The sequence below is a fragment of the Neolamprologus brichardi genome, chromosome 23 (genome assembly GCF_056152115.1).
Source record: "Neolamprologus brichardi isolate AB-2024 chromosome 23, ASM5615211v1, whole genome shotgun sequence".
In the NCBI taxonomy this organism is placed as follows: Eukaryota; Metazoa; Chordata; class Actinopteri; order Cichliformes; family Cichlidae; genus Neolamprologus; species Neolamprologus brichardi.
The window spans coordinates 42,344,890-42,363,687 of record NC_142125.1 but is presented as its reverse complement, the minus strand read 5'-3'; the positions used below and the strand labels follow the sequence as shown (position 1 = coordinate 42,363,687).

At 43.1% G+C, this 18,798-nt stretch overlaps 1 protein-coding gene across 1 annotated transcript; it reads left to right on the top strand.

Moving 5' to 3' along the window:
- Positions 1 to 1,084: 1,084 nt before the first annotated feature.
- Positions 1,085 to 15,432, top strand: gtf3c3 (general transcription factor IIIC, polypeptide 3). The gene is made up of 19 exons (XM_087836423.1): positions 1,085 to 1,352; positions 1,498 to 1,570; positions 2,096 to 2,403; positions 2,474 to 2,597; positions 2,700 to 2,891; positions 4,642 to 4,807; positions 4,953 to 5,100; positions 5,197 to 5,365; positions 7,013 to 7,113; positions 7,192 to 7,363; positions 7,563 to 7,765; positions 8,658 to 8,759; positions 11,314 to 11,446; positions 11,536 to 11,761; positions 11,847 to 11,901; positions 12,185 to 12,320; positions 14,741 to 14,865; positions 14,938 to 15,090; positions 15,190 to 15,432. Exons 1-19 carry the CDS (start codon positions 1,260 to 1,262, stop codon positions 15,310 to 15,312), a joined length of 2,802 nt encoding a protein of 933 aa, XP_087692549.1. The 5' UTR covers positions 1,085 to 1,259; the 3' UTR covers positions 15,313 to 15,432.
- Positions 15,433 to 18,798: the final 3,366 nt, after the last annotated feature.

The window sequence follows — 18,798 nt, the reverse complement described above, 5'->3', positions numbered from 1 at the left end:
ATCATTAGTAATATTAACATACAAACAAAATGCACCATATATTACACATTCAGAGAATAAACATTCCTTACATATTAGCAACTTTCATACATAGGAAAAAGAAAATATAAAGATGGGGTCACATAATTTAACAGATTATTAACTCACTAAATCAAAATCTTCCACAAAGGAAACAAAACAAGCAGCCCTTTTCTTTTTAACTAAGGTCAGAGATTTAACCAACAGGTTTAAGTCGTTTTTCCAGTAAGCTAGTGTTGGTTTGGTCTTAAAAAAACGACATTTATGTATAAATTGCTTGCACAAGATTAATAATACATTAACACCATAATTAGCCTTCTTTTCTTTCAAAAACACTCCAAACATTATCATATTTAAGGTAAATGGGGTAATTTGAATTCCACTGGAATAAAGCCAGGTATGAAAATCCAACCAAAATATTTGTATAAAATTGCACAAAAAGAATAGATGGTCCAAATCCTCCTCTTCTGTTTCACACAATACACAATTACCAGTTTCTATTTTGAATCTATCACCAAGGAGTCTATTTGTCAGGTAAATTTTATTCAAAATTTTAAATTGGACTTCTTTCCCTTTAGGAGGGATAGGGAAGGTGATTTAATCAGTTCTTATTTTTTCAGTTTCTTCCCTTTGGAAATCTTTTAATATGTAATTACGTCTAAGTAAATTTGGAGAATAAAGACTCCTTAATGAAGATCTTAGAAACTTATTATTGCATTTAACATCACAAAATCGAATACCATCTATTCCAAAAGTACAACATGACAGCTCACACAAACGGAAATGTTTCGTTTTCTACAATGGGAGGGAGTGCAGCCACATCAGGGAACACACATACTGACAAATCATCTGACCACAAAGAAACAAAAACAGTTAGTTTTACAGTTATTTTAGATTAATAATACTGAACATTTGTGCTTTGTATTTTAAGCATAACCGCAATTCAGAAACAAAAGAAAATAAACATAATTTAAAATGAATTATTTAACTATCCTCCCCCATGACAAAACGGCACTTGGTATGGCCCAATCAGCACTTCCTGTGCTGTTATTTTGAGAGCGCTAACCCGGATGTTTTTGAAGGATCACGTGGTTGCCGCTTCAAGTTAGTTTCTTTTAATGTTGACTTTTGCTACAGTCTGAGTTTAGAGTGCTAGCAGACGTCACGTATTGGATGTACAGTGTCGTACACATGATTTATGTGTCCGTAAACTATATGACAGCTCGTTTGTGGCGGGAAACATGTCTGGCTTCAGTAATGAGCTCATAGATTACCTCGAGGGTAGAATAACGTTTGAAGAGTTCGACAGAAGGAGAGACGAGCGGAAAGCCAAGGTAAGTTATGTTGTTAGTTCAGTAACTGTTAGCTATCTAGGTAACTAGCTGAGGCAGTGTCACTCCTCAACATCACTTGGACTTGTGTGGACGGTCGTTTCATTGACGTACAATTATATACTTCCTTTATTCTGACCTCTCTAAGTCAGGGGAGGCAGCTGAAGATGTGGAAGACGCTGAGCTCCCTTCGACGTCCGGACTCATCTCAACGAAGATCGGTAATCTCTCTCTGTCAGTGGCTCTGGAAATGTAAATAATGGACCCTTCTTTCAATAGATAGCGACACTGAATCCCATGAGCGAGTGTATTGTTATTGTCATTGTTTTAGGAATATAACAAAGTTTTAAAAATCACAGGAACATCAAAACTGGATGAACATATTCGCCAAATGTAAATACCAAGCTGCCATCATCTGTCCTCTAATGGAAAAACTAATAGATTTTAGTTCTGGATAATTTAGCCTTTATTGTGCTTCTTGAACAGGTCAGAATTTCTCTTGTGATTTTCCTACTTTGACAAGTTAAAATGTCTGAAACTGCATTTTATTTGATATCAACATCAATAAAAATGACAGATAATAACTACTGTTCTTAAGGGTCCACAAAGTAGTGAGTGTTGCTCATAAAGCGATTGTTTTGGTCGCAGACTGGTTATAAAAACTGGGTCAGCTTACTTTGATTCCCATCCTGGATTGCATGCAAAGTATGGTAATGTTACTCAAGCCAGCTTTCTTATCTTCTCAGAGGATGGAGTTAGCCCAGGAGTCCAGCTGGCCTTTGCCTCCATGCTAGGAGAAACTGCTGAACCACAATCTTCAGAGGATGAGGAGGAGGAAGAGCAGGACAGCCTGAGCTATGTTGATGATGCACATGATAAGGATTACATTGCAGACAAAGAAGAGTTGCAGGCAGAGGAGATAGGGAAGAGGCCAAGACAAGTGAGACAACAGGGAAAGAAGAGTAAAGCTAAAGAGATGGCAGAAGATGTGACTGTAGGAGATGTGTTTGCACTGGAGATGGAGCTGAATCGAGAAAACAAGAAGATGATGAAGGTGAGAAGGGAGGACGGTCGTGCCTGGGTGAGTTTTTCAGTTCTTAGTTAATATGTAACTATCTGAACAGGGGCGTCGTCATGGCAGCAAGCTGCCCCGGGCTCTGAGAGGCTTGATGGGAGAAGCCAACATTCGCTATGCAAGAGGAGAGAAAGAGGACGCCATTCTGATGTGTATGGAGATCATAAGACAGGGTACGGAGTGGGTTTGCAGGCATATAATCACTCGCTGTCTGTGTGCCCGTTAGTGTTCAAACACTATGAAAAGTTAAAATCTCTTCTCCCTTTGTCCCGCAGCTCCTCTGGCGTATGAGCCTTTCTCCACGTTGGCTATGATCTATGAGGATGAAGAGGACATGAGCAAAGCGCTGCAGTTTGGCCTGATCGCTGCCCACCTCAACCCCTCGGACTGTGAGGAGTGGATCAGACTGGCTGAAATGTCTCTGGAGCAGGACAATATCCAGCAAGCCATCATCTGCTACAGCAAAGGTCAGTGTGACACGGACCGACACGCATCACTTCCCACTGGAAATTCACATCTGTTTATTATCTGTTGGTGGAACTGTTGAACAACAGTCCCTACTGTTGTGTTAAAGTGGATGTTCATTACTGCAGGGCCAGTACTTCAATCCCATGGTCCTTGTGATATGTACTACTACAGCTATATTTATGCTGCAGTAATAAGCCCTGTAATTTCCTCAGCCTGTAGTTAGGATGATTGCTGCAGCACAAACTCTCAGACTGGATTTACTTAGTGGGATAAATTGGCTTAAGGCTGCAGTTGGAAGAGCCATGCAAAGTAACAAATCACCTGAGGGGGTGAGAAATGAACTAATAAAAGTAACACACATCAAGTGTGTTTGTCTCTACAGTTTCTGATCAAACAGCACAAGAACTAGGCCTGCCACAAACGATTATTTTGATAGTCGACTAATCAGATCATCATCCATTGGACGTAAAACTACAGCTTATTGCACCAGCAGCATCTGCTCTTATATAACTATCATTAGCTTACAGCTTTAAGTGTTTAAGGTCTGTGCTAACTAAAAATAAAGACAAGATGATAGTTTATTAAATTTTAATGAAATTTGCAGATTGTTTCGGTGAAGTTTAATAAACTCCTTGCTATCTAAAATATAACGGGACACCGGAGTAAATTCTCGAGCATCTCACACTTCTGATAATCAGCTGTCTGTTTGATGTTTATTCAGCTGTGTAAAAACTATAACTTTAATCTCAGCCAAACCGATTTACTCAGGAACAAATAAAATACTAAAAAAAAGCCAAACAATAACATTTTTAAGTTATCTAAGTGACTTATATATCATGTTTAACCTGAGTACCGAAAGATGGCGGTGGGTTTGAAAACGATTAGCCGGGAGTCCGGTGTTCTCACGGCTCTAGTGAGCCTAGCCCCCGGCTAGCTATCGAGCTAGTGGCTAACAGACGTCTCCGAAAACGTCGGAGCGCTTTTGAAAATATGTGGTGTCTTGATAAACTGAGCAGATATTTGAGGTTTACACAGCTACATTCTCGCCTGAAAATATGTTAAACGTTTATTTTGTGACCTAGAAAGAATAATAAGAGTAATATTAAAACTAACCAGCTGCCGCCATTGTTGGAAACTGAGCTGGGCTGCGCTATGAATTCTGGGACACAGCTTCTTCTTCTTCGGTGTTTAACGGCAGCTGGTATCCTTGTACATGCAGTGCTGCCATCTTCTGTTTCAGTCCGTTATTACACTCTTAAATCCTACTACTTATTCCTGCGTCTTTTGTGATCTTACAAAGCTTCAAACGACGAGTCGACTATTAAATCAGTCGTCGATTTTGATAGTCGACTAATTGTGGCAGCCCTAACAAGAACAATGGTTTTTCTGATGTAAGAGCAAAGTCAGAAGGTGTCAGGGATTGTGTGGGGTCTTAAATATGAAACAGGTGTTCCTCTGGATGAGTCCTGCGTACCACTTGAGCTGTCAAATTTATCCAGAGACGAGCTGTTTTAGTGCAGACAAGTCCAACATGTAAATCTGAAATGTGTCTGTGAACTTTGTACAACCGAAAACAGTCACGTCCTGACAAATCTGCGGTTTAAAAATGGCTGCTACTGCGCCTTCTATTGTTGGTGTTTCTCATACCGTAGAATTGTGGAATATGAGCCTCCACTGCGAAACAAACAGGGAAACGCTGGTTTTTATTTATATACTTCTCTAGGCTCAAGCCTTGCTCCATTTCCACAGCTATCAAGTACGATCCCACCAACGTGCGCTATCTGTGGGAGCGCTGCAGCCTGCAGATGCGCCTGGGAGAGCACAAACAGTGCATGGACGGCTACCGCAGGATCCTGTCACTTCTGCCGCTGGAGGATGGAGAGCACTTCATACAGCTCTCCAAAGACATGGCCAAGTAAGGGACACACACTGACATGGTATGGTGTGTGTTTTTATATACACATAAACTATGTTCTCGTTTGTCACCTCGTACCATCTGATCCTGGATTATCACCTCGACAGTTCAGTTATGGGTATTTGCTTGTGTGGGTCGTGTTCAGGAGTTACTATGAAAGCAGTGACCTGCCCTCAGCTCTGAGTGTGATTGAGGAAGCTTTGGCACGACACCCCGACCTGGTCAGTGATGACTTTATCAACATGGCAGCTGAGCTTTATATCACCAACCGGCAGTACAACAAGGCCCTGCAGGTGGGTCTCTGTGGAAAACCTTTATTGCCATTTAGACTGAGAACAAATGTGTTTTTGGTGTAAATGGATAAACACTCCATGTGTTTGCTCTCCAAGGTCTTGGTGCAGTTTGTAGGCATCGTTTTGGTCAGAAGTGAATCTTCAGATGTTATTCCACCAACACAAGAACAGAAGATTAAAGAGGAGAGCGCCGAAGAGCAGGAGAAGCAACATGCAGACGGGACACAGTTACAGAAGGAAGAACAAACTGCAGCAGAGGAGAACGGTGAGTTACAACGACATGAGGCGCTACACATTTACATCCTTACAAGATTCAAACTCATCGTGGCTGTTCTTCATCATATGAAGAACTCTCATAGCCTTCATGACGTGTTATAGGAAGTAGAGCAGGGCGATATGACCAAAACTATTTATCACGATATATATTTGAAAATTTGCAATAACGACATAACTGACACGAGACAAAATACTTTACAACTCCACAACTTTATTAGTGTAAAAACCCATCAATGTATTTTCACTGAAACAAGCAGCTGTTTTTTATCTGCATTAAAGTTATATAAAAATGTAACAGTGCAAATTCCTCGCTGACAGTTTAACCAAAAGGCATTTCCAGTGGAAACTGGTCGACATATCCTCAGCATAACCATGTATAATATCCACAAAACTTAAAAAGAGGTTAAACACACACAATACTGTAATATTATGTTGAAGCACAGTACGTATCACTCCGCGAGGCTCCGCCTACGATAGCCGTAATGTTCCGACAATCCATCAAGCGGTGCGGCTTCGTAGCTTAGCAAAGTCGTACTGAAACATTTGACAGATATTTGAGCGCCGTGTACATAAAATCGTTTCGAGGTCAGTAAACACAACCAGAGTTCATACATAAGGCACACGGGATTATAAGGGGCTCTGTCGACTTTCAGAAAAATCAAAGGATTGATTTTAAGTGCGCCGTATTTTCCAAACAACACGGTAATAACGACGGCCCGCTAGCATGCGCTACCAAAAATAGTGCTTTGTTGTGTATCTGACGAAAGCTAAACCAGTTCCACCACTGAAGCTGCATTTTTACAAACCAGTTCTGATTCATCGTTTCATTCAACGATCCGCTTTCGCTCTTCTCATTCTGCGTCACCGCCATGTGCGTATGTAAACAAAGGCACTGCGCATGCGCGTTTTACCCATATTCTATCGCAATATTTCATTTTCTTATCGTTGCCCAACATTACACCGGTATTACCGTGAACGGTATGATGTAGCCCCGCCCTAATAGGAAGTGTAGAAAGATGAGGACACTTTCAAAAATGAGCGTTCGTTGTGGCTTCTTTAGTGGTGCCTACTGTGTAAACAGGATGTGTTTAGATGTTCTTGTTTTTCAAAATATTTCCACACTCGAACACTCAATGGTCTCAAAAGACACTTCAACAGATGCAGCGATCGCTTTATATCAGCAAAATCACCTGTAAATCGTGATTGTGTGTTTAACACTTGCAACATACTCGACAACATTTCTTATATTCAGAATTATTTAATGAGAGGTTTGTATCACATTTCCTGTCTTTCCACAGTATTTTATGTCCACGCACAGAAAGACATTAAAACATTTTCTTTACTCAAACTTTTCATTCCACATATTAAACAAACTTATGCTTTCATTTGATCTTTGATTAAGAATAAAGGTGATTTACTGTTAACACAAATAGATAAACTCTGTTTAGCACCATCTATCATTGTAACATAAAAGGCTGGATGCTACCCTGAGACACGTTGGCATGACTTCAAATAGGATATTCAGTCTCAAAAACCTCTAATTTCAAGGACGAGAGGGCCAAACATCCTCCAGTGACGTGAAAGAATCATTGCCCGAGTCTTTGGTCTTTTTACTGATTGGTCGTTGTGTTTCCAGGTGAAATTGTGGATGTACAGGTACCAGACAGCGTCCCAGTGGACCTGAGGACCAAGTTAATAGTGTGCTTCATACACCTGCATGTCTACGCACCCACCGAGGTAAACAGGACTTAAAAACATACAGAGCTCAGATTATTAATGAAAGATCATTTAATGTTAGAGTCTTCTTGCTTATAGGGCTTAGTTTCAACACTGATGGAGCAGAGTCCAGAAGAGATCGGTGACTTGTACCTGGATGTCGGTGAAGCGTATCTGGAGGAGGGCAGGTACATGTCTGCTCTGCCTCTGCTCACTGCCCTCGTCGTCTCTGAAAAGTACAACCTGGCTGTTGTTTGGTTGCGGCACGCAGGTGGGTCCAGCAAACAAGGGAATGATGTTAAAGGAAGAGGTGTGTCTGCAAACTTAGACTAAAAAGACATTTCACCTTCCATCCTGAATATTCTTCATGTGTGAAACAACAGAGAAGACCTTAAATGAGGTCTCACGTCAGGTGTGACGTGGAAAAAGAAAACCACTGTTATGTGTTTTTATCACTTTGTCATCTGCAGAGTGTCTGAAGGCTTTGGGCCACATGGAGGCAGCAGCAGAAAGCTACACCAAGGTGGTGGAGATGGCTCCGCAGCACCTGGAGGCCCGGCTCTCGCTTGCCACGCTGCAGCAACAGTTGGGCCGCATGGATTGTGCTCTTAAGGCGCTGGAGTCCATGTATGATAGCAACGTACTAGCACACGATTCTTCAGCCGCACAAAAGGCAGGGATCTATTTTGTTTTGCTTTTTCCATTATCACGTCATGTTGCACTATCTTACATTTACAATGTTCCTCAAATGTCATGGAGGGTTTTTAGAGGTCATGGACGTTTTCTGGTAACACCAAAGGGGAAAAAGGAGTGAAAACCTCTGTCCTGTCAGGAGACACTGACAGTCACACCTTATAAAGGGGCGTCCCCACTGAAGCTGTAATCAGCAACCCAGAGACCAGAGACCACGGAAAGTGAATGTGTTTGGGAACTTCAAGCAGTTTAATTAAGTTTTAAACTTAATAAAAATAAAACATGTCTTAAATTAAAATAAGTAAACTGTCATGTTTATTAAACACATTTGGACAGTGAAGGAATGTCAGGATTCTTGCTCAGAAAAAGGATCAACATGCTCTGAAGTCAGAGCACAAAAACCTTTTTGTAACAAAATATCGATTTCTGCTGTCCCTGTATCCATACATTATTAGCAAACAAAATATCACCATGCTACACAGTATCCATTTTTCCCCCCACCCCTATTGGATCGGTATTTGGAGCCTGGCGAGTTAGTTACCAACTGTTAGTGGTAATATGATGCAGAGTGAGCAAATGACTTCCTGCCCACATCCCGCTCAGTGCTTCATTGTTTAATGCACGACTCCTTAGAGCTCACAGTGTAATCATGCGTGTTTGACCTGCTTTCATAGTTTACTTGGATTCTGGTTAAACATAAGATTTCTGTGGTTTCCAGACTCGAGCTGAGATTAGAGTCAAGAACACGTAGTCTGGTTACCAGCTGGAAAAGGAAAACCATCACCTGCAGCATTTTGGAATGCTACGCTGCAGGTCAATGCTCTGTGTTTGGCGTTTGTTTGGTAACTGGTTTTGTATCTCTGTGTTTGTAGGAGTTAAAGCTGTTGCTCCATCGCTCTACGCTCCTGAAGACACAGGGGAAAATGCAGGACTACCTGGACACTGTGATCACTATGATCTCGATGCTCCTCAAGGTAACACACTTTACGGTTGCTTTTTACGCGTCAGCCGTTCATGACGGGGGATCGTCGTCACCCTGCTGGACGGGCAGCATGAACACGTTTGAATGTGAGAACTCTAAAACGAAGCTACATTGGAGTTCAGATTGATACAACAGGAGGCTGAGAGATGGCCACCACAAATATTTTTTATTCATACTGCTGCTGTAAAGAGTGCTTTTTCCTCTGATAGAGTCAAAGGAGTTGGTACAACTATTCCACATGTTTGACCTGAGCTCTGCAGTCTAGCCAAGTGTCAGTGAAATTAAAGAGGAAATGATCTTAGAAGTTTTGAAAAAATGCAGAACTACTTGGATGCTTTGAATTCAGGAGGAACGTTCGGCTGCTTCGACTGGATCAGAGCTAATGTGCCTGACACGTAAATGATGTTAACTAGTTAGCATCAGCAGCTGAGTTATTGCATTAATAATTCATCATTCAGTAAACAGGGCGGCACGGTGGTGAGCACTGTTGCTGCACAGCAAGAAGGGCCTGAGTTCACCATCAGGTCGTTCTGTGTTTGTGTGTTCTCCCCGAGTTTGCGTGTTCTCCCCGAGTTTGCGTGTTCTCCCCGAGTTTGCGTGTTCTCCCCGAGTTTGCGTGTTCTCCCCGAGTTTGCATGTTCTCCCCGAGTTTGCGTGTTTGCGTGTTCTCCCCGAGTTTGCGTGTTCTCCCCGTGTTTGCGTGTTCTCCCCCGAGTTTGCGTGTTCTCCCCCGTGTTTGCGTGTTCTCCCCGAGTTTGCGTGTTCTCCCCGTGTTTGCGTGTTCTCCCCGAGTTTGCGTGTTCTCCCCGTGTTTGCGTGTTCTCCCCCGTGTTTGCGTGTTCTCCCCGTGTTTGCGTGTTCTCCCCGAGTTTGCGTGTTCTCCCCGTGTTTGCGTGTTCTCCCCGAGTTTGCGTGTTCTCCCCGAGTTTGCGTGTTCTCCCCGTGTTTGCGTGTTCTCCCCGTGTTTGCGTGTTCTCCCCGAGTTTGCGTGTTCTCCCCGAGTTTGCGTGTTCTCCCCGTGTTTGCGTGTTCTCCCCCGTGTTTGCGTGTTCTCCCCGTGTTTGCGTGTTCTCCCCGTGTTTGCGTGTTCTCCCCGTGTTTGCGTGTTCTCCCCGAGTTTGCGTGTTCTCCCCGTGTTTGCGTGTTCTCCCCCGTGTTTGCGTGTTCTCCCCGTGTTTGCGTGTTCTCCCCGAGTTTGCGTGTTCTCCCCGTGTTTGCGTGTTCTCCCCGAGTTTGCGTGTTCTCCCCGAGTTTGCGTGTTCTCCCCGTGTTTGCGTGTTCTCCCCGTGTTTGCGTGTTCTCCCCGAGTTTGCGTGTTCTCCCCGTGTTTGCGTGTTCTCCCCCGTGTTTGCGTGTTCTCCCCGTGTTTGCGTGTTCTCCCCGTGTTTGCGTGTTCTCCCCGTGTTTGCGTGTTCTCCCCGTGTTTGCGTGTTCTCCCCGTGTTTGCGTGTTCTCCCCGAGTTTGCGTGTTCTCCCCGTGTTTGCGTGTTCTCCCCGTGTTTGCGTGTTCTCCCCGAGTTTGCGTGTTCTCCCCGTGTTTGCGTGTTCTCCCCGTGTTTGCGTGTTCTCCCCGAGTTTGCGTGTTCTCCCCGAGTTTGCGTGTTCTCCCCGTGTTTGCGTGTTCTCCCCCGTGTTTGCGTGTTCTCCCCGTGTTTGCGTGTTCTCCCCGAGTTTGCGTGTTCTCCCCGTGTTTGCGTGTTCTCCCCGTGTTTGCGTGTTCTCCCCGTGTTTGCGTGTTCTCCCCGTGTTTGCGTGTTCTCCCCGAGTTTGCGTGTTCTCCCCGTGTTTGCGTGTTCTCCCCCATGTTTGCGTGTTCTCCCCGTGTTTGCGTGTTCTCTCCGTGTTTGCGTGTTCTCTCCGTGTTTGCGTGTTCTCTCCGTGTTTGCGTGTTCTCTCCGTGTTTGCGTGGGTTCCCTCCGCGTCCTCCGGCTTCCTCCCACAGTCCAAACACATGCAGTTTGTGGGGACAGGTTCATTGATTAGTGTAAATTGCCCACAGGTGTGAATGTGAGTGTGAATGATTGTCTCTGAGCCCTGCGACAGGCTGGCGAGCTGTCCAGGATGTGCCCCGCCTCTCGCCCTATGACAGCTGGGATAGGATCAATAAGTAAATATATACCAACAATATTAATGCACTTAGCAGGAGAACTGTGACTGTTTCAGTCTGTCAGTGATATTGACACTTTTCTGGGTGGCTTGTTGTTCTTGATATGTAATTGCGTCTGATCAGGAATATTTGTTGTGACAACATGTTTATGTTTAAATGTTGCCATCCTCTTGGTCAGATCCCTCATGATGATACATTTTTAATCTGAATGAGATTTCCTGAATAAATAAAGCGTTTACCAGCTGAATTCTTAACAAACATTTTTATCATTCAAGTTATTTTATGAAGGACAAACATCTCAAAGTTGATAAGATCAGGCTTGAGAGGTTACTGTGAGAGACGTGAATTTGAACAAATAAATGCTCCATTTTTGTTGTTGCGCTCATTTCATTGCGTCCTGCGAGTCATTCAAAGGTGCGTAACACATGCATGTTTATAGGTGGCCATGCAGCGAGCTAAGGTGTGTGTGAGTTCTATAAACGTGTCAGCTGAGAATCACCTGAGGCTCATGAAGGTTGAAGACATGCTGCCGGAGATCGCTGACCATGAAACGGCCTATCTGGACAACACTGGTACGTTATCTTTGTCTGCATCGTACTTTCATACGAGGTGAGGCCGTAGTCGGTCTGGTCCCTGGACTTCACTTTGTCACTGTCATCAGGTAAAACCAACGTCCTGTCCAAAGAGGACTGGTGGCAGCTGCTGCTGAGCTGCGTGCTGACGCTGTGTGAGGTGCAGCGTTTCGAGGAGGCGGAGATGCTCGTGGATTCGGCCATGGAGTTCTACTCGTTCTACGACAACAAGCCCAGGAGGAAAGAGCTGGAGTTCATCGGCCTGTCGGCCACAATCCTGGACCACAACTATTACAAGGCCTATAACTACATCAGGTAGATTAATGTGGGCGTGGCCTGGGATAAAGAGCACGCCAAAATGATAATTAATATAACATTTCTCTGTTTTTCCTCTCAACAGACTGATGCTGTTGGAAAACGTGGCTCTGCCTCAGCTTTGGAATATTTTTAACCAGGTCTGCTTTTGTGTCAGGAGAATAGACGAGCACTACATGAGAAACGGGTTCAGAAACTGGCTTCACTTAGCTTGAATTTTGACTCTTTCATTTTTACCTTCTTTGCACAGTTGATTTATTTATTAACCTTGAGCCTCTGATGCATTGTCATAGTCTATATGAAGATTTACTGGTAATACTAAATATTCAAATGAATCAAAAACATAGATTTCCTGAATTTGGTGGAAAGATTTTGTAAACAAATGATGTTTTGTTTTGTTTGTTTGTTTTTAACTCTCTGCAGCTGACAATAACGTCGCAGCACCAGCGCCACCATCGCTTCTGTCTGCGCATGCTGTTTAAACATCCTGACAATCACGCCCTCTGCGTTCTCTGCGGACATAACGCCATGGTGTCAGGGAGCTTCAAACATGCTCTTGGTACTCGCACACAAATCTAACTAGAGATGATAAAAACATTTAACATCACTACCGTACTTCAGCACATCTTACATGATTGATTTTATACCACATTGGAGTGTGACGACCATCACAGCATCCAACGCTATAATCAGGGACTGCGTCATGTTGTTGTCATTTTAAGAGGAACATGTGATCTGCCACTGATGTGCACCAGCACTTTAAAGGAGTCCTTCCTTTGCTTACGCCACACCTTTCAAACTAATGTTATCAAGTTTTGCTTATTAGCATGTTCTTGATTGCAGATGTCGATGATCACAAACCTCCATCACTGCTTTGCATTGAAAGAGAATTAAAATGTGTTTTATAACAATATCCAAGCAACTGGACACATGTTGGTAAAGTTGCTTACAAGCTAACATCGCTTAAAATGGGGCGATCGTGGCTCAAGAGTTGGGCGTTCGTCTTGTAATCTGAAGGTTGCCGGTTCGAGCCCCGGCTCCAACAGTCTCGGTCGTTGTGTCCTTGGGCAAGACACTTCACCCGTTGCCTACTGGTGGTGGTCAGAGGGCCCGGTGGCGCCAGTGTCTGGCAGCCTCGCCTCTGTCAGTGCGCCCCAGGTGGCTGTGGCTACAATGTAGCTGCCATCACCAGTGTGTGAATGTGTGGATGACTGGATGTGTAAAGCTCTTTGGGGTCCTTAGGGACGAGTAAAGCACTATATAAATACAGACCATTTACCATTTAAAAGGATATAAAACACTAAAAAGATGCTTTGAGTGCCAAAGAGATTTGATCCCAACATTTAAATAAATAATTAACAGTCTTGCAATTTTGTCTTTTTTGACATTTTTAGAGGTCTCTGTTAAATCTCATAAGTTGTAGAAATACACTGCATTCCAAATTATTATGATATTTTTCTCAGTTTTTCCTAAATAATTCAAATGACAGTCGGCATCATTTTCAGTAACATAATTCAAATGTTACTGAACAAAACAATGAAAACGGTGTTTTTCAAAAATACAAAACTTGAAACGCTCTGTTCCAAATTATTACGCACACAGAGTTTCAAAAGATTTTACAGGTTGTAGAGAATTGAAAAAGGTCATTTGTTGAATTTGCAGCATTAGATCATATTTACTGAAATCAGAAACATCTTAACAGCTCAAGTCACACATTAACACAGGAACCCTTATTTGATAGCAGTTTCACAATTCTTGCATCCAAGGAACTTGTGAGTTTTTGGAAAGTTTCTACTTGAATGTCTTGATGTCAGAATAGCCTCAGAGCTGCTGTTTGGATGTGAGCGGCCTCCCACCCTCATATCTGTTTGCTTGAGGATGCTCCAAAGGTTCCCAATAGGATTGAAGTCAGGGAGGAATGGGGACCACACCATGAGTTCCTCTCCCTTTATGCCGACAGCAGCCAATGATGCAGAGGTGTTCCTGGTAGCATGAGACGGTGCATTGTCTTGCATGAAGATGGTTGTGTTGCAGAAGGCACAGTTCTTCTCTTTCTACCATGGAAGAAAGTGGTCAGTCAGAAACTCCACATCCTTTGCAGAGCTCATTTTCACTCCTTCAGGGACCCTAAAGAGGCCGACCAGCTCTCTCCCCGTGATTCCAGCTCAAACACGACTCCACCTCCTCACTGACGATGCAGCCTTGTTGGGACACGGTGGTCGTCCACCAACCATCCACCTCTGCATCCATCTGGACCATCCAGGGCTGCGCTGCACTCATCAGTGACCAACACTGTTTGAAAATGAGTCTTCTTGTAGTTCTGGGCCCACTGCAGCCGTTCCTGCTCGTGAGCATTGGTTAGAGGTGGTTTATGCACAACTGCAGGTCTCTGGAGGATCCTACAGCTTGATGTTTGCAGGGCTCCAGAGGCACCAGCAGCTTCATGTGTTTGCTGCTTTGTGATGGCCTTTTAGCAGCTGCTCTCTTAATCTGATGCATTTGTCTGAAACCTTCATCATTGTGCCTTTACCTGCACGTGCATGTGTGCTCTGACTCACAAATCTCTTAACATGATGGTGATCACGCTGAAATATTTGTGAAATATCTCATTACGTGTCCAAGGCTTTCAACTATTTCACACTTTTCAGCAGCAGAGATACTTTTTCATTCATATGTTGCTTGAAAACAGTGGCCTGCTTAATAATGTGGAACATCCTCCTGTAGTAGTTTGTCCTTTAATTGGGCTCAGCTGGCAAACTAACGATCACAGGTGTCCGAGATGGATGTCAGTGAAACAAAGAGTCCTGAGACACAATCCATCCAAGGTTTTTATTGAAGAACAACTTATTTAATCTTTATGACACTTAAACACAATTTGCATAATAATTTGAAACGCAGTGTAAAGGGTTTAGAGATTATGTTCACACTTGGTCCACTTTGCACAGTCGTACATTTTTCAAACACTGGCTGTGTTTGCAGGTCAGTATGTTCAGGCCTTCCAGACTCAGCCCAGCAATCCTCTGCACAGCCTGTTTGTGGGTCTCACCTTCTTCCACATGGCATCTCAGAAGTTTGTGGCTAAACGGCACACGCTGGTGCTGCAGGTAGTGTTTGTTTGTTTCTGTGCACAGTTCAGTCCTGTAGGCTGTTCTTTTAAAACCAACATGTGCTCTCAGGGTTTCTCCTTCCTGTGGCGTTACGTAGAGCTTCGTGGAGAGTGTCAAGAGAGTATGTACAACCTTGGCCGAGCGCTGCACCAGATGGGCCTCACACACTTGGCTTTGCATTACTACCAAAAGGCGCTTTTACTACCAGCAAAACAACTGGAGGTGGGTAAAAACACAACTTGCTGCTCAGTGCAAACGCAGCCTTTAGTGATGAACGTTTGACTCTTTTTCTGTCCCTTTGTCTTCTTCTTTTTTCTGCAGGGCATCCCCGGTGACCAGGTTGATCTGAGCAGGGAGATTGCCTTCAACCTGTCACTCATTTACCAGGCCAGCGGTGCGGTGGAAAAGGCCAGATACCTCCTGAACACACACTGCATTATTTGAAAATGCACACTCGTCTCTACTGGTTCTTTTTCATTAGAAATGTGACCTTATTTCTACCAACTAAACCCCCATGAAATGGATTCAGGAAGTCTTATTTATTAAAAACTGTTTGTAAATATTCTCCATTTTGTATGGTGTATGTCATTTCTACATTTGTGTTGATTTATCTCTTTATTCAGTGACTGATAACATTTGAGGCATGTACTAATACTGGATCTTTCAGTTGTATTATTTTTGCAAGACCTATAGTGTCTGTCTGCTGTTAAACAAGGGGGTTCTAGGGTAATTTGTATATTTTAATAAAGAAATACAAAGTATTTGCCTTTCTTGTTTTGAGGTGACAGTGTTAGTCACCGATCCACCCTGCTGGCTGACAACAGGATAAATCATCACCAAATCTCAGAATCAGGTATAAAATGTCAAAATTCAATTCAATGTTATTTATACACCAAATCACAACAACAGTCGCCTCAAGATGCTTTATACTGTAAGGTCGACCCTATGATAACACATACAGAGAGAAACCCAACAATCATATGACCCCCTATGAGGAAGTACTTTGGTGACAGCGGGAAGGAAAAACTCCCAGGAAGGAACTTCCAGCAGAACCAGGCTCAGGGAGGGGCGGGGCCATCTGCCACGGCCGGTTTGGGTGAGAAAAAGAAGAGAGGATAAAGACATGCTGTGGAAGAGAGACAAAGTTTAATAACAAGTATGATTCAGTGCAGAGAGAAAAGGGGGAAGGAATAGAGCCGAGTCTCCAACTGCAGCATCTGTAACAAAACACAAGAGTGCTGAAGACCTGAGGCAACACACCTCGATGACAACCGTCCTTCACAGAAAGAAGAGGGAGGCCCCGGTGGCGTGCCTAAACTTAAAGTCTGCATTTATACACCACTCTGTATTTAATCTTTAGTTATTATTGACCTCTGGCTCTGTCTTTATCCTGTCTTCCCTCTCTCACCCTAAACCAGTCACGGCAGTTGGCCGCCCCTCCCTGAGCCTGGTTCTGTCAGAGGTTTCTTCTATTAAAAGAGTATTTTTCCTTCCTTTAAATAAATGTGAATAGAATTAAGCCCTTCATTTTCAGAGGAGCAACGCAGGCAGTGGAGCCCATTTGTTGCTAATGGGCTCAGTATGGTTCCAGATGTAGGCAGCATCATCCACGTCGAACTACATCAACAGTAATTGTGTTGGATGGTTTTGTCATTCCTGTTAGATCAACCCTCACTCTATTGGCACAATTTCATACAGTGGATGCCTCTCACAGATGCTATTACGCTGCAAGATACATTTCATATCTTTTTTAAATTTTCTTTAAAAAAATTGCTATTCAAAATGAGTCACTTTGATATCTGTGGTCAGTGATGTCTGCGGTGCTCTCTGGTTGGTCTTTGCACTACTTTCACTGCCGTTAGCCTTTCTATGCACGCAGCTGAAAATGCTGGAAGTCCTTGAACAGATCAATGCAACCAAATTTAAAAGTTTACCTTTGGAAATTACACAAACTTAAAATACTCGACTGCAATATTTTCCATTAGACAAAGTAAGGAAAACCCAATTGGGACTAAAATCGTGAAAACAGTTTTTTGGTTTTTTTTTTTAGAGTGAATTGATGAAGGATAGATTCACTTTCAAGTACTACAAAAGAAAGAAACAAGAAACACCAATAAATATTTCTGAATTATAGTGTTTTGTTTTTTAAAATTTCAAATATTGTATAACAAGACGAAATCAAAGCAGACGTAAGTGTTCACATTCGTCTTTGACTCTCTCTGAACTAACACAGCCGATCCCTCAACATGTTTGTGCTCTCTGCTCATGTCGCCTTCATATATTAAATCATTTTTTACTTTTTAAAGAACTTATTTTAACATTGCACTCAACAACAAACAAATCCTCCCAAACAAAAACAGTAACTTCACGTCAATGTGTGTGAAGTTTGAGACCCTCTGCCCTACAGTGTTTGATCACTGTGTGCTGTTTATGTCTCTTTGTTTGTCACCAGTGTCTTCCAGACGATTGATGTCAATACTTTTTGTCCCTGTTTACAGTGTTGGGGAGTAACGGAATACATGTACCACCGTTACGTATTTAAAATACAAAATATGAGTAACTGTATTCCGTTACAGTTACCGTTTAAAAAGGTGGTATTTAGAATACAGTTACTTTGTTGAAATAAATGGATTACACGGCGGTACTTCCCTGTTTCATATTGTGGCGGGTCAGGACTGTTTGGGTTTTGTTTGACAGCTACGTTCTGTTGTTCCAGGCAGCGTTACGGTTGCCATGGTTACAGGGTGACGCTCTCTCTCTGCGTGTTTCCTGGGTGAGAGAGGCCTTTTTGTTGTTGTTGTGCTAAGCTAACAGGCAGAATGCTACAGGTATAGCTGTAAAGAATGTAGCATCATGGGCAGTGTAGTCCGTGCTGCAGGGAGAATGGACTGCCATACCCGTTATGTGTCTGTGAGCGAGGGAGGGAGAAAAAGGAAAAGTACGAGCTGTCATCGAGCAAAAACGGGAGCTGGAAGCATGTAAATATAATAATAACCACTGCAGCCAAGAAGAGAGCCTGACGAGCCCAGCTGTAAGTAAGCTATTAAGACTCGACTGTACACCGTGTTCGTGTTTTCCTCTGAAACAATAAGTTCTGTTGGAGCAGCCTTTCAACGCCTCTCTCTGTCTCTGCTAGCAAAGTTGACCCAGACAACAAAGTAAAGCTAGTTTTCGGCTACGAGCCGACACAGAACCCACCGTATTAGCCAGAGGTCCCTTTACTACGGTTCGGAGCCGCGGACCTTCAGTAACAGTAATAAATCACAGCAATAGTACATTCATGTAGTTGTAAACAGCATGATAATATATTAAGTAATCCAAAGTATTCAGAATACGTTACTCTCATTGAGTAACGTAACGGAATACGTTACAGAATACATTTTGGGGCATGTAATCTGTATTCTGTAATCTGTAGTGGAATACATTTTAAAAGTAACCTTCCCAACACTGCCTGTTTAACACCCACATGTAAGTCATACCCTCTGCTCCTGCCTTTTCAGTGGTTCATTGTTACTTATCCAGATCCACTCTCATCATATGCGGGAATATTTATCGCAGCAAACCCTGAGAAACAGGACTCAGAGATATTTCTTCAACCTGTGTAGGTTCTCTGTCATCCAGGTCGGTAGTCTAAGGAGCTGGGAAGGAACACAAATACAAGCTAAACAACATAGTGTGTGCTGTGTGGTGCAGCGAGTCCTCCTCAGACCTCGATATTGTAGAAACCAAACAGCCACACCATAAATGCACAACATAGAAGAGCCATGTCGACAGAAACCAGACTCAGCAGCACATCAACATCCAAAGGATGAAGGTCAGTGTTTCAAGGATGCCAGTGTTCATATTCTGGACAGAGAAGTTTCATGCAGAGACTTCCTGCAGGATCCTGTGTTTACGTTTTCTTTTTAATTCACAAAAATCAAGTGTGAG